Raw genomic sequence first — 18,559 nt, forward strand, 5'->3', positions numbered from 1 at the left:
GGCCCTTTACGTAATTATCGATCGACGAAATTGTAATCCACCGCAATCACGATGTTCTACCTTGATAACTTTGTTATATCGGAAATTTTGACGCAGATAAATCCTTATCGATCTTATTTAAATATTTCGAATTGAAATAAATAAATTAAAAATAAAAAATTGAAAATTTCTATTAAGGATTTAAGGTCGAGCAAGATTAACTCTACAGCTTTCATCTTCATCATCGAAAATCATTCATTTAACCACGTTGATTAGACTATTATTGCCTATCTCCCCAATTGCGTATCGATGTAATACGCTTAAACGTATTCGTTACATCGAGGTTCGGAAACAAAGAAATTTCCACACGTGATCGTAAATAATTCATACTAAGACGCTGCACGATGAGGTCATTGTTTTCAATAGATAAATACGTAATAGGCGCTCCTTTGCTGCGCCTAAAGCGATTTACGCGTTGCAGAAATGCGCCTGTCGCTTGCCAATACCTTGTTAGAACCTTGTCCTCGGTTCAAGCAAGGAAACTCGACTCTTGCTCAGACCTCTGCAACAATATCAATCGATAATTCTGCGACATCCGTCCTTATTCTCAAGATACATGAAATATGAAAAAAATCTCGAGAAAAATAAATTTGAAGAAAATTAATTTAACGCGCGATGAACGGAGGAAATTGAGAAAATTGAAGAAATCTTTCGAGCACGCACAAAGGCACATTGCGAGTGAGCTATTGAAAAATGCGTGTTGGGGAGAGGAGAGGGATCTCTATTTTTCGGAGCACTCGGGGGTAGGAATTCGAAGGGGGATGGCGCGAACAATAATCGGCTCGGGGGAATAATTTCGGTGCGAATCGATGCCGCGAGAGAGGAGGGTCGAGGCACGCCAAGTAGGTCGCCGCGGATCCCACTGCTGCCAACAACAACGCCGACGACGAAGAGACACCGCCGCGAGGAGCTGCCACTAGATAGAGGCTGCTCGTTAATTCCTCGCGCGCGACAGCGCGTTCCTCCGTCGAAGGCTAGCGCGATGCAACCGATAACACGTAGTACAGAAACCGGGGATCGATGACTCTTACTCGCGCTTAGAGCTCGAGAGAGCGGATAATCGCGGCAATAGGGACGCGTAACACCGAGACTTTCCAGGAGATCGATACTCTACACTCTACACCCTTACATTCATCCTTGCGACTAAAGATTTTAGGTATCGATAAACTGGAAAATGCTATGCCGAGAAACAATTATCTCTCGAGAAAGTTGTCCAGAGTTGTATACGGTATATAGATGCAACCAATTAATTTTTTTATTTATTGTTTTGTATTAATTATTATTTAGTTTTTTGTGTGTTAATTGTTTATATCTTTCGATTTGTTTTATTAGTATCTTGTGTTACGCGAATAGCTTCTCTGACATAAGTCAGCTGATCAACATGAAGATATTTCTACAATTATCTCTTTGTAAAAAGTATTTATAACTATGGATCGAACTTGATATTAATATTTTATCGATATTTTATTGGGTTTAATATTAATATTAATACTTTATTTATATTTTACGTGGATATTAATATTTTATAAAGTATTAATATTTTTATTAAATTCGATTCTCTCGTATTTATATGAACGCACCTTAGGCATCACGATGACTTGTTTCGCGGAATGACTCTTTCTTGCGCGCAAGCGCGAACAATGCCATTCAAAGTCGGTCACGAGAAAGAGAAAAGGGGTTCGCCGCTCTCGCAAAATCGGCTCGAGGTTCACCCAATGCAATAATCCTTCGGCAGCGAGACGTTCCAAAAATCATACATACTTCGCGAGACTTTCTAACTTCCCCTTCGCCTCGCGTTCGATAACGTCGACGGCAAATCACGCAAGCTTATATATACGCTTATATATACTCACTTCCAGATCTGTAGCCAACCTCTCGACATTTTACGACCCCCTCGAGTCTATCGAGACGACACGACTCCGGAAACTGCATATCGATTGTCTATCTCTGTCGATATTAATCTCGCCGCATCAGTCATTCGCGTTTCAATTTTTTTTTAACCTTTGATGAAGCGATAGGTTAACATTTTTTTGAGCTTAGGAAAACTGATCGTCCAAGTCGTTGATTGTGCTTAACAAGAATAAGACCCAATTATTTGATTGAAATTGTGAAGATTTTAAAGATCACCTCGTATAACAATAGTAATCGTAATAATTAAATTTTCACGAAGGTGAATTTGTCGTATAATCTGTGAAATCTGAAAAGACCCTCGATAGATCTCACAAATTTTATTGATCATACACACCTAATATAATACATTATATATTTGATAAGCGCATAAATACCACTAATGTGCGACCGAACATTTATATTTTAGTCAAGAACGCGATTGCAATTTTCCTTGGACAAGTCGAGAGGAATCCGGCGAGATTTCGGGATCGTCTGGAATAATATCGCAATGATTCACATTCCCGTTTAAAATTAAACACCAATGCACGCGCGTGCGTGACCTCGGACAACTAACGCTGGCTTGACCGAACACAAGGATCATCGTCGAAGGAGATACCTCTAATATTGGGTTTCTTAAAGAGCCGAAAGAACGAGAAGATCCCTTCCTGCCTCTTTTTCCTGTCTCTCGCAAATAACTTCCGGTCCAATTCACGATGACGATCTCCCCGCGAAACATCAAGCGCGATATGTACATTTGACGGCGCAATTTATTTACCAACGTAAGAAAGAATCGCTCGTTGTACATGTCAGAGTCGCGAGGTAATCGTGCCACCGAGCACAAGTGGATGCGTATGATAATTAAGTGATTAAACACAGTACGCTTCGCTAAACTCTCGTCATAATTCATTATCTTGAACGATAAGGCGCGCATATGTCATTCATTTTCCGTCTTTTGCATATCGGCGCGAGGCCGCGAATAAGCGAATAATCATCGCAAGGTCAAAATAATACACAGTATTTCGAGCATCGCACTTGCGGCGAAATAATAGAAAGGAGAATATATATCTCGCGATTAACAATAAGATTAAGCATGCGAGTTTTTCAGATGTTCGTGTATTTTTTTTATCTTCAATTAAAGCATACAGAGTCATCGCGTCCGCGCACCAGCTCGATATCGTTGAAATCCGATGCTTGTCTATTACGCGAAGGTAACGAGACACGAAAGTTGATGCGGGCGATGGTGATCAATGACCGGGCGAACAGCTCGCGAACGTGCGTGGCGTACTTGTCGAGAAAGTTGTTCGGAATCCGCGGAGATCTCTCGCCCGCGCTTCCGTCTTTCTCGGACCGAGTCTCGCGTTGATTTACGGATAAGGGGCGATGTTGAAAGAGGATATCGCATTATTGTTATCGAGCCCTCTCGAAGCCGTCATTAATCGACAGGCTAGGAAGCATCTGATGATTTTTTAGGTCTGATTGAAATTAAAGCCTTATTTAGATGCTTTCTGTATCTAAAATAGAAATGATCTGAGTTTTTTTTTGTCGACTAACAGATAGGTTGAAAAATCGCGATTAGAGATACAGAGTATGTTGACAATATATTGATTTCCAACAAATATATAATCGAGGTCCGAAAAATAAAAATAATTATCCGCTCAAACTCATAGTACAGCTAATTTGCAGATTCGACGATGATCTAATTCTGATTTTTTTTTGTTGCAGCGTATGGTCCACGGTCCTCAAATAGCCGAATCGAGAACTAGACTTGGTAAGGACAAGGCCGTGCGAGGACAATAGTCAATTGTACCTCGGCCGGTCGCGTAACTCGCTCGCGAGTTTCCACTTAGCGTGCTCTCGCAAGGCTATCAAAACGTCGACCCCGTCGGTAATCAAGTTATCGGGGGGTGGAACAGCTGGCAGTGGGGAGCAAGTGTCCCCAGGGCCTGGCCCACCTCCCCCGGTGTCCCCGTTGGCCGGCGGTGACAATCGGAGCAATGAGAACGCGGCGGCGGCGAGCAACGATGATGAAGCGGTGCAAGCTGCCGTTCCGGCGGCGATTGGAGCAGCCAAATCTACGTCCTCTTCGGAAATGGAGGAGGAATACGGGCAGGCCGCAGAAACCACCATGAGCTTCGTTCTGAAGCTGGATGTCGACGTGGAGGCTACGACGGCATCGGTGGTGGAGAACGTGACAAAGGGCGGCGAAGGGCAACCGCCAACGTTGTTGTTTGCCCGGGAAATATGGCGGTCCCAGGAACCTGTAGCGATCGCTACCGACACCAATACCACCTCGACGGGGAACGCTGTGGTGATCGCGAGCAGCGACGACGTCGCTGCGGCCGCTTGTGGCGGCAAGTCGCAACTGTTACAGTGTCTGGAAGCGGCGACCAATCAGCAATCCACGGCGACTGCCGCTACTGCTCTTACGACGGTCAAGCCTGTGGTGACCTATCCGGTCGCCAAAGGTGCCAGGGAACAGGTGCAGAAGATGATCGCCGGCTCGCAAACCAACACTACGCAAGTGTTGACGACACGCGTCATCTCGCAAAAGCTACCGACATCCTCCGGTCAGGCGCAACCTGTTCCGTTGGCCATTCTCAACACCTCTTCTGTACCGACTCAATCTCCACTAGTAGCGAGCAATATGCAGGCTGCGTTGCATTCCAAATTCCATCCCGTTTCCGTTCAACAGCACATTGTAGGCACCGCCGCGGCTGTGAAGACCATCGCTACGATGGCGGCGGCGACGAATCTCCAAAGGATACAAGTAAAACCGGCATCTTCGGGCGTTATAGCGACCAGCCAGCCCGCGCAGAAGGGTAAAACCGTAACGAACATGACCAATACTATCCAGTCAGCTGCCGGAACCGCGCAACGTAACAACTCTCTCTCGAGGACACAGAATCTGCAAAAGTCGCAGGTGTTAACCGGTCAGATTAATCAATTGACAGTCAACAACCAAGCGATTGCAAATTCACAAAAGATACAGCAGGCCAATCCGGTGATACAAAAGACGACGCAGCCTGTCAACGCGCAAAAGTCTGTTTGTAACAGTCAAAAGGTTTCATCGCAGCTACTGAGCAGCGGCCATCACCCGAATCATAAGACACAGCAACAACAAAATTTGCAGAAATTACAGGGGCCCCAGAAAACCTTGGCAATAGCTAGACAGCAGCAGCAATTAACCGCACAACAGGTAAACAACATTCCAAAATCCAGCGGTATGCAAAAGATTCAAACATCCGGACAGCAGCAGCAGCAGTCTATAGCGAGCCAACAGCAGGTGCAAGCGCCTCATCAGAGATCTCAGTCGGCGATGACCGGGCTACAAAAATCCCAGACGGTACTAAACACCAATCGGGCACCAACTACGATGAGTAATGTCTGCAAGAGCAACAGCGTACCAAACATCTCCAAAATACAAAATTTACCGCAAAATTCGAACGTGCTTGGTAATAAACAGTCGCAGATACAGCCTACGTCGACGCAATTGCAGCAGCAAATTGTAACTTCGCAACAACAATCGCAAATAATGCAAAGGTCACAGCAACAACAGCCGACGAACGCAAATAATTTACAGCCTCAAAGAAGTCACAGTATTACTAATATGCATCAAAAAGTGGTGGCGACCGTACCGAATAATCAAAGGACTCATGCTGTGATAAACTCGAAGGTTCAACAGCAGCAACAGTCGCTGCAACAGATGGTGATGAGGGTAGGGATATCGAAGGGTCAGACGCCGCAAGCTTCGCAGTCTACGGCAAGCCTGAAGGGCGTCTCTCAAAAATTGGTGAATCCCGTCAAGGTGACTGCAAACTCGCAAAATAATGCCGTTCAACAGCCCGTAGTACAGAGAAGTAGTAATCCTCCTCAAGCTATGAAGATTTTACAGCAGCAGCAGCAACAACAACAACAACAACAACAACAGAACGTAATCAATCCGCAGAACGCTCCTCAGAAACAACCCGGCTGTATCAAGACTATTCCGCCGCAGAAACCCGTACAGAGGAATCACGCCCAGAAAGGTGGCGGTAGCGGTATTAAGACCTCGTTGAACACGAACGTGACAGCGTTGACGAAGACTCAGGCTCCGACAGCGATGCAGATTGCGCAGAAAGGATGTATCAAGACCTTATTGCAACAAACAGCTGCGGTCCCATCGTCCAACGTAATGGCTGCGCACAAAAACTCACCGATCAGGATTCAACCACAAGTGATACAGCAAAAGCAACTAATTATGACGCCGCAATATACTCAGCAGATCAGGCAACAGGCCGGACAGATAAAGACCCTGCTGCCAGTATCCTCGACCATGATCGAACTTCGTAAGGACCTCAACGAAACCAAGTAAGCTCAGACTCAACTATTTTTTTTCTTTTTGTCATTTGTATTAAGCGATATCAATCGTCATTGTTAATAAAATAATGTTCTTTTTTTTTTGTAGAAATGAAACCGAATTACGAATTTCCAAAGAAGAAGAACAAAGCGCCCGTAAATCGCCAGTGAGAAGAATGCCACTTCCTTACGAGGTACAAATCTATATATATCAAATAATATTTAATGCTTGGTTTAGAAAGTTCTGTGAACTTTATATATCTAAGATATCTCTAATATAAGATCATGCACAATCCGATAATGTTCAATTCAAAAGAATATCTTCTTCATTTAACATACAATTTCAGTGTCTTCAGTTTGTTCTCCAAGACCACAATTACGGAGCGCCACCGCCGCGAACTCCTCCACCACCTCCGTCATCACCGCCTCATCCGAAGCAGCAACCCATTAACGGAGCCGGTAGTTCCACAGCCACCTGTCAACATCCTTACATCTTTGGTCCCGGTAATGCTCTCGTCATATCATTGCAATATTACGCGAAATTAGATTAATATAATGAAATTAATGATAATAAATGTTACTTATTTTGAAGTTGTGAGCAACACCAATACGGAGGATGACGCCGCCAGTACGATCAGTAGCGAAGCGGGACGGGAAGCGGAACCGGAAGGCGAAGAAACCGAAACGGCACCCGAAGGCGAAGGCGACGACGAAGACAGTGTCACTAGATGCATCTGGTAAGCGGACGATTGTTCTTAAATATTTATCTTATATATTTATGCTAGATCCATAAATATACAAATGGATATAGCATATAATTTGATGGTAATATTGTAATTATATATATATATATAATTATGAAATTGTAATTATATATATGATTGTTTTAGTGACTTCGAACATGACGATGGATACATGATTTGTTGCGATCGATGCTTGTAAGTCATATAAACATATTTTCAATATTAGTATAAAATGTAGATTAGAACATGGTAATATAAAATATATATAAAATAAAAAAATATTATTAATTATATTTTCATTACCTATCCGTTACAGACATTCATTATAACATTCATTCACGAAATGAATCGTCTAGAAATGTGTAAACCATAATTTTCCAGATGATAAAGAAATCATTTATCGAAAACTTGACTTACGCGATTACAGAGTGTGGCAGCATGTCGATTGCATGGGTATAGATCGCTCTAACATTCCTGACGAGTATCTCTGCGAGAGGTGTCGGCCGCGACGAGTGGACAGGCAGCGAGCCCGCGCTCTTCAAATGCGCAAACGCGAGGAGCTGCTCAATTCGGACACGTCGTCCGACACGTCGTCCACCAGTTCAGCGGACACGGACGTCGGCTCGGTGAACGCCACGGCCCAGAAGAAGCGCTCGCTACCGCAGCAGCAGCCGCCGTCGTCGCAGATTCTGCGACGCGGCAAGTCCGATGCGACCGCTCAGCCCGCGCAGGTGCGAAGGCTGAATAATAACAATAACAATAACAACAACGTTGCGAAACGACAGCGAAGAGACTCGCACGCACGACAATCGAGCGCCGTTCGCAAGAAGGAGAACGCCACCCCGAAGCGAGGACCCGGGAAGCGCAAGGCCAAGAGGAGAATGAGCCTCGAGGATAAGGAAGAGGACGTGCAAGATGCCTGGGGCAGCAACATGGCGCCTCTAAGACAGTGGATCGAGAGATACGAGGAGGCCGTCACGAATCATTACAGTCCCGAATTACGTGCCAGGATATCGAGCATCAAGGTCAACGGCACGCACAGCGATCTCAGACAGACTAACATGAATATTATCGCCACCGGTAAATGCAGGCTCAACGTGCACAGTAATAATCTTAGAGTAAGTGAAATATTATCTTGAACTAAAAAAGAGAGAGAAAGATGAAAAAAATAATAAATTATTATTTTATTTTATATTTTTAATTATTAAATTATCCTCCTTTGTTTCAAACGTATCTACTAGTAATATTCATCACAATCATTTGCTGAATTTTAGAATAAGATCGAAAATACATGTACAGCGCATCTTTCTCACGCATTTATTTTTACTTTATATATGCAAACGCATGTCGAAATGTATTAAAACACATCTTTTCTTTGTGACTGATGCAGTTCTTAGTGGCGACAATGTACCTCCCGCCAAACACCCCCGTCGTGGAGCTGCGCGGCAAGTATATGCTCAGTACGCAGCATCGGTCGCAGCATCCGCAGGGTGGTAGACAGCACGCCCAGCGACCGGGACCGTTCGTCTTCTTTTATCGTTTACCGCGTGACGGTACCGAGGTATGCGTGGACACGCGGACGTACGGGAACGATGCGAGGTTCGTGCGGCGCAGTTGCAAGCCGAACGCCGAGGTGAAGCATTGCATCGAGAAGGGCACGCTGCATCTCTACATCGTGACGACCTCCGCGATCGAGAAGAACGCCGAGATAACGATCAAGCACGAGCAGCACGACCTATTACTGTCGCCCAATCCCGGCTCCTCTCCGACGCTTCCCGTCATATGCGCGTGTAACAATCCGCGGGAGTGTCAGATCGCCAACAACGCGACGAATCAGCAGCTGAACAGAAGAGGCAGCAACGGCGCTCTCGTCGAAAATGCCGAGTAAGTTTGTAATAACAATAATAATGTAGATAATACAATAGAATAACGCGTGATATGTATTTCATCATGTATTTTTGTTACGTATGTGTGCAGTGGCAGAGAACGGAGGCGGCGAGGTAGGAGAAACACCGTCTGCGAGGAAACTGAATCAGTGTCACTACCGACAGTTCCTACGAGTGTCGCGCAACAAGTCACTTCGACGACGACGTCATCTGCACCGTCGACGGTGACTATCGCGACGCCGAGGAAAACTGTCACAACGACGGTTACCGTTTCTACGGCCCGTCAAATTTCCAAGGAGGAACCTACTGCGACCGTAACGAACGCGCAGCCTCAAACGTCACCTGGTTTAAGCCAATCGGTGACGACGCCGGAAACGAAAAAGGATAAAAAGAAAATGACGCGGGAGGAGAGGAAGATGGAGGCGATCATGAAAGCTATTGAGAGAATGGAAAAAGCGGAACAGAGGAAGCAGGAGATGCAAGCGAGAAACGCGCAACGAAAAGAATCCAGCGGCACGCACAGCGATAACGAGGATCATTCGACGACGGGACAGTCGTCCAAGGGTAAACAGACCATTTCGGAGAGACCTCTACGGCGGAAGAGGAGAAAAGGTCGGGCGAGGACGACGAGCACGTCTCAATCGCAGAATAATCGGAGAACGAGATTAAATTCGGCCGAGTCCGACGTGTCCTCCGGTGACGAAAGCAATTCCATGCAATCGCCGCCTCTGTTGGGTCGTCCTCCCAGCCGAGACGTTCCCTATTCGTCGCACTTACATACACCGGCCAAAAACACAGTCACGATGGGAGATAGTGCGAGCAGCATCGGACCGTCATCCGGTGGTCACCACAGTGGAATTCCCCAAGCGGCCGGTTTACTACTTGCCTTGGCGAATTCCAACGCTCCGGGTCCTCCGAGTTCGCCGCCGCTGCAACAACCCACTCCCGTCAAGAGTCCTACCTGCGACAGCGGGGCCAGCAGTAGCTCGCAAAGTTCCACGCCATCCACCCCACTGTCATCCGCCTGTCTGCTGGTGGCCGCTGCAGTCGGTCCGCTGGCGCCGGGTTTCAAGTTTCCGAAGACGAAGAAGGTGCTGATGAACGAATGGCTGAAGGAGTCGCCCGACCCGCCGCAGGCGAACGTATCCCAGGTATCGCCGCTGCCGGCTCTACCGTCAGTGCCGACCTTACAGAATTCCATGAATCCGTTGTGCGGCAGACATTACCCATCGTTGCCGACGACAGATCCGACGGCGGAATATCTCTCGCAGAGTTACGGGGCTAAGAGCCTAGCCACTCTTGTACAAGCCGCTCATTCAGTTAGCAGACTATGCGAATCTCTACCGCAACGTAGACAGCAACAGCAGGCTGCTGCCGCGTCCGGCAATACTAACAGTAATAATAATAACAACAACGGCAATGGTGGTTGTCCAACTGTATCAACGGGTTCGGCGAAGAAGCGGTGGCTACGTCAAGCGATCTCGGAGGAATGCGATTCGCCCAATAGCCGGCCCGAGAGCCCGCCATCGCTCAGCGAAACAGTAGCACCACCCAAGAAGCGAAGAATAGCCCGGGAGAGTCTGTCGTCGGAAAATTATACCCCGCCGACGACGCCGACTATGCTACTACCTACCGAGGCAGCGTCTAACAGCAGATCGCTATGTCCTACCGAGGTAAGTCTCGCATCAGCGTGTTTCGTCAATTCTAACGTTACAATATTCTAATGTGTCTATCGTGTAATATGATTCGACATTTTTTAATAGTGTCAATATTTTGCCGGTTTTCCAGGATGATTTTGCGGAACCCGCGCAGTCGCCTTTCGCGGAACAGAACGACGAGGGACATTACGAGTCGGAATCATCTGTGAAAGAAGAGATTAGTGCTGACGGCAGACCGGTAGATCCCGACGAATCGGTCGTTCGAAAGAAACTCTCGATCGACACTTTTCCTCAATCGGACTTTTACATAAAGCGTGAAGAAAAAATGGAGTGCACGGATATCGTTAAAACGGAAATTTCTCCCATAATGAACACGGAAAGTGCTACGATAAAGGAAGAAAAAGTTTTTCCAAAATGGGAGAAAGGTGATATTAAAACCGAATGTAATTACAGTCAGTTGGATCCGAAAATATTTGCCAAGATACAGAAAGTCGTCGAAAGCGAAGTGTCGTTTAGCGATTTAAATTTGAAAAAAGAATCTTTCAAGAAGGAAGAGCAAGGCACAGTCGAGATAATTCATCACAATGTATCGCATACCGAGATAGAAGGATATCAGTCTCCCATGGAATCTGATGAAATTCTGGAGCAACGAGTAGCCGAGTTGCAGCTGGAGTTTAGCGGCATCGACGAAATCGCATTGAATGTTGCCGAAAATAAGAAATCCGACGGCGAGAACAAATCGTCCGAAGTCGCCGTGAAGTGTCAAGAGATCGTCGTCGAGAAATCGGACGATAACGCGTCCATCGACGAGTTCGACGTCGAGGCGCAGATGAAGAAGATCACGGGCGACGACGGCAACGATTACCAAGAGAAGATCGACACGAGTTCGGAGAAAGACAAGAGCATGGACGGAATAGAGGGACTGATGGAAAGCTCGAAGGAGGATTCGGATTCGGAGGACAAGGACATAGATGACGACAAAGACTGCGAATCGTCCTTTAAATTGTTCGATATCAAACACGAAGAGAAGCCTTTCAACGAACTGGACGTCAAGCCCGATATCAAATTGGAACAGATCCCCGTTACGGAAGATGGCGTGAAAGAGACGGATAAAAAGGAGGATACGAACGACGAGGCTTCGAAGGAGGTCTCCTCCAAGACGGAACAGTCGTCCGCCTTCGTCGCGTTGTCCGAGGAGTCCATTTTCGAGTCGACTTCTTCGAACGCAGAGTCCGTCTCGGATCCTCCCAAGATCTTCCACTCGATACCACCCTTGAGCGAACGCATTCGCAAGAAGGCCGATCCGGCAGCCACGCCGAAGACGCCCAAGATGGATTTCGAGGCGGCCATCATAGAATCCACGATAAGTATGGACACGGTGGAAGAGTCGACGAACGGCGAGGAGAAGTCGATGCTGTCGACCGCGTTGCGCGAGCTCCTGGAAGCGAAACTGGACGAGCCCGAAGTAATAAAAAATGACATTGATAACGAGATTAGCGCGTCGTCGCAAGTAGCTCAACCAAAATCAGACATCTCCCCCGAACGTAGTCTAGACACAGTACAAGACATGACCACGACTACTCAAGAAGCCCCGAAACCGGAAGAGGAACCCGCCAAGGAGGAGGAGACCAAGCCCAAAGAAATAAAACGATTGAAAGATCCAAGGACTGTCGTACCGAATAACATGCCCGCACCGCCGGCCTTTAAACCTGACGCTCTTCCTCCCGTCAAGCGCAAGGTTAGAACGGTAGGACTGTAGTAAGATTTTTTATGTTGCTAAGAGGGTAGTTTGTCCCCCCATTGTTTCTCTCTTTCTTTATCACCATTTTTATCCGCATCATATATATCAGTTTCTTTGCTGGCTTCATTATTTTCCTCTGTTTAACCTGGTGTTCGCGATGAGAGATGATTAAAATGTTACATGGAAATGTTTCTGTTTCTACTTTTCCAGTTGTCCATATCGGAATATCGCAAACGCAAACAACAATCGTCCGGAGGAGCCGGAAACGAGCCGGAATCGTCCAACGACGCTTCCACCGTGGACAAAAGCGGAGCGCGAGGTAGATCGGACAGCACCAGTAGCGGCACCTCTTCGCTCAGCTCCGACGAGGAGGGTTCTAAAGCATCTGCTGCCCTCGACTTGCCGGGTCTTACGTCCACGCTCTTCCCGAACGCTACCAATGAGAACGATGAAAAGAAAGGTAATGATTCAAATACTTATCGAATATGTTAATCGATAAAGAGAAAGTATATGTATTTCTCTTATCGATTATATAAATATATAATATAATAATATTAATATTAAGTTATGTTATAATATTAATATATTATATTATATATATTTTATATATATATATAATATGTATATGTAAAATTCTCATGGTATTTTGCTTTTATTTGAATGCGATTAAATAGAATGATATACGAATCAGGTGGAGAGGAGGGTACAATCGGTTGGTCCGCGGCGCCAACTCTGGTAGAACGTCAACGAGAAAATCTCACCGAGCGATTAAAACGCGAATTCGGATTGTTTCTCAGTGACGACGAAGAGGAGAGAGCTCGTAAGCATGGTACGCACCGACTTGAAATTTATAATTCAGCAAAAAATATATAGAGAATGTGGAACTAATTTCTATTTCGCGACGTTTGAAAAGCCATGACGATGATGTCGTAAAATTAAACTAGAGTTTGTCTTTTCCTGTATTCACGCTATCGCTTCTCCGGATTATAGGTTTGACAGCTGAGGCGATACTGAAGGCGCACAAATCTCCGCCTCAGAATCTGGCCTCCGGTACCACGTCAGGATATCCCGGATTGCAGCAACTGCCGCCTCAGCCGTACATCCCGCCACCCGGCTCCGCGTCCAACCACTATTCCCAGTTCCAGGGCAAACCCGGACCGGTGCAGTATCCGAACTTCGCGGTACCGCAGACCACCGCGACTCAGCAGCCAATTTATAGCACCGCCGTGCCTTCGCAAGCGGGCGGAGCTGTCACCGGCAAGCAAGCGCAGCAGCCGTTTTTGGTACCTCAAGCGTCGTCCCAAGCGCCACCGGGTTCCAATCCGTATCCACCGCCGCAATTCGTGCCGCCGCCTTCGGCGGCGACGGCGACGGCTACGTCGACGCCGACGTCGACGTCGACAGCAGCGGCGTCAGCGACGGCGGCGACGACAACAACGACGACGACGACGACGACGACGACGATGACCACGACGACGACGACGACGACGACGACGACGGCGACGGCGGCGGCGGCGGCGGCGGCGGCGGTGACCACGGGAACGACGGTGCCCAAGTTCTCGTCGACGACGCCACCGCCACCAGGCAACCAGGTGTATTCTCTCGCCACGCCGGCAGGACAGCCGCAAAAATCCCTTTTCACTCATCCAGCACCGCCGAGGTCGTAACCGACAGAAAGAAAGGGTAGGATTGTTCAAAGTTAATCTATATCTTATTTTTTTTCTCGTTCTCGATCAGGAACGATGTGTCGCTGCTCGCACATCGTTCCGTTGGTTTTGGGATTTTTCCCTCTAGCAAGGAAAATTGACAAGAGCTAAACATTCTCGATACCGAAAGTTAACATTCTGTCTTGTAAGAATAATATATACATGTATCTCGTTTCGCGCGTGTGCGAAGAAGATAGAGGCAAGATGTAAGAATGCGCGCGATGTAAGAATACCGACAATTTTCATTAAATAATTAGGGAGGAGAAGCGGAGTTTATAGTTTTTGCCGCCGATCGCTTCTAGAATCGTCGCGCGTATATATATATATATTTAAAAAAGTTTAACCAATAGACGTTAATTTGATGGTTCTTCTCTCAAAATATTCGACGGAATTCGCGCGGTGGCCTAAAAAAAATGATAGCTGAGTATTCCTGAGGATATATAGCGACGCGCATTTTAAGTAGCATATATTTAGAGTATCCGGTAACTCTTTGACGGCCAAAAGTGTGTATTCGACGAACGGCGAAGGTACACTTTTTATACCGGCGAAATGCGGTGCCCTAAAAATGTTTATAATATAGTCATTGTAGTCCAATTTTGATAAGATTAACAAAGTTGGCGGCGCGCTTGAGAGACCGATATTTCGGTTCTCGCGATATCCTCTTCAAGAACAGTTATCATTGCATACAATGTGCCCTGCATCATTCAACTTGTCTCTGTGTATATATATAAAATTTGCATAATATTAACTATATACGAAGTTATATATTTAACGAAGTTAGAACTATTTAGACTAGTCCATAGAAACGCAATTCTCTAATCTCAACACAAATTATATTCTAATAGATAAGCGAGATAATAATACTATGTTGTGCTATGTTTTTTTGAGATAGGAAAGGCAAAAAGGGACGTGGAATTCTCTATATTTTATATTTCACTATAAAATGATATAAATTATTTATATAATAAAGAGTAAATGTTGAAATTTATAAGCTTGAGTTCTATTTTGGAAATTTTTAAGTCGCTCCTATATTTCGTTTATTTTTCGTACGCAGGGTGACGCGTTATCGATACACACAAGCAATGTTTTCTTCCTTTTAACGTTAATATTTTATTTAAATGCGTTATTTATCTTTCAATCGGGACCGATATTAATGCTGTTAAAGAGATGTAGGACTAACGGAAATGTATTATACGATAAATTGTACAATGTAATTGTGCGTTTTGTTTTCATCGCTTTAAGCGACACGAAATATATTTTTAGTTATACGAAAAAAGCGAAATAAATTCAACGATGTTTTATTTATTTGGAGTCGTTTCTTTTTTTTTTTTTTTAAGTCAAACTTCCGAGACTTTATTCGCTCGCGTTCAACATTCATTCAAGTACAAAACTTACTAAGCGATAAAAAATGTATTAAAAAATATGTAGAGAGAGATAAATTGCGATAAATTAAATGCAGAAAGAGAATTTAGAGAGAGAGACAGAGAGAGACAGAGAAAGAAATTTGGGCTATTTTGTAACGAGAAAAGTGCTTCTTCTTATTTAGTCCAGGAAACAATAGAAAAACACGATTATTAGTGCGTTCTTTCTTCTTTGCATAAAAAAATTACGGGCAGCACATTGTGACATATTGACTTTACGCGATATCGTTAAAATTTATAATTGTAATTTGACGTAATCACAATAATAATGATAATGATTTCAAACTTGAAAATCTACAAGATAGCAGTCTTCTAGTTAAAATGTCAACCCGGTGTACACGTGTGTATAATTAAAATTATATATATATGTATATTGTACTTTATATGTGTAATTAAAAAATTATTATATATACATATATATATAACATATATGAAAACAAGAAGTTTCGGACTTTGATCGGTGCGCGATTATTATAGGTGTATATTAATATGTTTATAATATATTACTTGTTAGAGAGGCGAGGAGAGGCCAAGTTTCGCATTTCTTTAAATCAATAAGTTAATTTCTCTTTGTTTTGTACGATATTAACGTATTTGTTTATTGTGCATTTTCGGTCACAGACAGCGAGCGATGGTGAATACTATTATTATAAAAGAAAAACAACGACGAATATACTTCTCGCTAGAAATACTACCTGCGATATATTTAAGATTCTTCGCTGCACTATAACAAGTCATAGTTAATCACTTTCCGCAGCATTATAGAAAAGTTGTGAACACGCGTCGCTCGCGAATTAATTATAGTACAACATTAGAGGTGGTACAATCTTAGAGAGACTCTCGTAAAAATTATAGCCCCGTACATTATACAGGTGCTAAAGGTACCTCGCATCAAGCGACTAATTAAGAATCGATTCAGAAAGAGAGAAAGAAAAAGGATACATCGTGAATTTATAGTTATCGAACGTCTCGAGCGGAGAAAAGTATAAATATGTATCTTAATTTATTATACAAAAAACAATTATATAGTCGCGTTATTTTTATTCTTTTAACATCTTAAAATTTTCTCAATTTTAATTTGGGTTCCTTGGTCGCGAATATGTAATTATGGCTGCGGTCCACGTATATAAATGCCATAAATGCTCTGCGAAAGCTTAGAAAAGTTCCGAAATTTCGCAGTTCCTGTAAAAACTGAAATAGAAGAAAAGAAGCTAAAGGTATGATATTATTATGAAATGATATTTATATGAAAAGAAGAAGAAGAAAAGCGAGAAAATCTGGCGTATTTTTCGATCTAATGGATCGCATCCATTACATGTTTCGCGACCAAGATTTCATCTGAACGAAAATGCAGAACAGGAGAATAACGTAAAATTTTTGGAAGATGTGTGAAAAAAGAAACTCACGCGATTTAATCATCGGTTCTTAAGCAAATATATCAAAGTTTCAGAGATCTGTGATTAAGAAGGGCGAGAGGGAAGGGGGGGGGGCGAGAAATTAAGTTATAATATGTATTTATGTATTCTCTGCGAAAGTATTTCAACAGAAATCTTCTGAGCGCATATATGTACGGTCTTCTCCTACGGATCGAAAGCAAAAAAAAAAGAAAAGAAAAAAAGAAATAAAAGAAGGAGAGCCATTTTTATATTGCGTTCGGCATCGCGATTTCAAAATGTAAACAGACATATTTTTGGCATTTGGTGTTTACTTTGTACTTTAGCGGATATTTTGTAATAATAAAAGAAAAAAAGAAACGTGTGTGTGCTAATATAAGTTATGAGTTGCCGCGGATGACGTAACATCAGATACAGAGAGAAGAAAACTGGAAGAGATTGTACAGCTCATGTTCGCCATCCGCGAGTACACAATGAGAACATGTAAATATTTTTGTAATATAACTTTAAGTATATATATATATATATATAACATACACACATATACACAAAATACACGTATATATACATATACTATATTATATAGTATGTATATACACTTAATATTATACTTAGTATATTATACTAGTATGTATATACTTATATAGTATGTTATATACTTATATGCTATAAATATATCTGTATTAATCTTTCTCTATCCTCCTGCATCTTTCGTGAAAGATTTCCGGAAGATACAAGGATACGAGTGCTTTGCAGCTAAATCTGTACGTTTATTGTCCGTTGTACAATTCTCCTACATATGTAGCTCGTACTATATATCTGTATAATGACATTCTGATAAAGAGAGCAGGCAAAAACATGCGACTTTGTTATTAAAGGTATCTGATAGTATAAAGCAACTCGTTAGAGATAATCGTTTCAATGTTGTAAATAAGAGAATACACACAGAGAGCATAGCAGTTATATATATATATATTATTATATTATATATTATATTAATATTATATATTATTATATTCAACTTTATAAAATAGGCTGAGAACATAATTTTTTTATTTGCGATTCACTGTTACATGTATATGTGCCTAGTTATAGCCATGTTACATTATTACCTATTACACTGTACGATAATTTAATCCACATACTACCGATTATAATAAATGTATAACAAGTTCTTCGATATCAAACTCTACACGATATATATTATTATAACGTGTAAAGAGCTCATATTTAGGCATACGTGAAATTTAATAAATCGGAATACATTTTACGAATTAACACTGTTATTCATCGTATGCGTTCCTCGCTTCACCCTGCGTTTAACTTTTAAGAGCGTTTGTTTTTCAATTAAACACGAGAAAAAATTATATGCTACTCATCGTAAAACACGATAAAGCTTATCACTTATCAACCATTGTCGAGATCAAATAATCAAAAACAAATATTGCGTAGTAACAGAACGCGCTATAATATATTAAGACCGGGACATAATTCATTACATTATATTGTCATTATTGCAGATAACGACTTAACTATTTATTTTTCATCTTTTAATACTAATAGCAATAAGTATTTGTCCCGTCTTATAGACGCCTATTACATCGAGCTAATAAGCTGATGTTGCAATGTTTTATTATCATATTACTTTATTTTTTTGAGGATGTACATACGTTTAACGTTTGTGTGTGTGCGCTCGTGTCGGTCGCGTTATCAGAATCCACCAGAGTTGAACATTTTATCACCGAC

General features: G+C 43.2%; 1 protein-coding gene across 3 annotated transcripts; it reads left to right on the forward strand.

The window, feature by feature from the left end:
- The first annotated feature begins 3,678 nt into the window (after positions 1–3,678).
- Upset (SET domain-containing protein upSET) lies at positions 3,679–18,087 on the forward strand. 3 transcript variants are annotated; one of them, XM_083055856.1, is made up of 12 exons: positions 3,679–6,276; positions 6,374–6,458; positions 6,612–6,768; positions 6,857–7,001; positions 7,155–7,202; positions 7,435–8,125; positions 8,398–8,891; positions 8,985–10,566; positions 10,682–12,298; positions 12,503–12,752; positions 12,984–13,121; positions 13,283–18,087. In XM_083055856.1, exons 1-12 carry the CDS (start codon positions 4,019–4,021, stop codon positions 13,957–13,959), a joined length of 8,142 nt encoding a protein of 2,713 aa, XP_082911982.1. In that variant the 5' UTR covers positions 3,679–4,018; the 3' UTR covers positions 13,960–18,087. The 3 variants fall into 3 exon arrangements, with proteins under 3 accessions (XP_082911982.1, XP_082911981.1, XP_082911983.1); XM_083055855.1 differs by having other exon boundaries at positions 3,878–6,276; positions 10,682–12,289; XM_083055857.1 differs by lacking the exon at positions 13,283–18,087 and having other exon boundaries at positions 3,878–6,276; positions 12,967–13,103.
- Positions 18,088–18,559: the final 472 nt, after the last annotated feature.

Source organism: Prenolepis imparis, unplaced genomic scaffold (genome assembly GCF_030444845.1).
Source record: "Prenolepis imparis isolate NDT839.2.m4 unplaced genomic scaffold, iyPreImpa1.0 SCAF_15, whole genome shotgun sequence".
In the NCBI taxonomy this organism is placed as follows: Eukaryota; Metazoa; Arthropoda; class Insecta; order Hymenoptera; family Formicidae; genus Prenolepis; species Prenolepis imparis.

Excerpts from the sequence above, each read along its gene's own strand:
- Upset (XM_083055856.1), top strand. The coding sequence starts at position 4,019 with ATGGAGGAGGAATACGGGCAGGCCGCAGAAACCACCATGAGCTTCGTT. Across the intron at positions 7,203-7,434 it reads ATTTGTTGCGATCGATGCTT|AGTGTGGCAGCATGTCGATT; the intron begins GTAAGTCATATA and ends ACGCGATTACAG. Across the intron at positions 12,299-12,502 it reads TCAAGCGCAAGGTTAGAACG|TTGTCCATATCGGAATATCG; the intron begins GTAGGACTGTAG and ends CTACTTTTCCAG.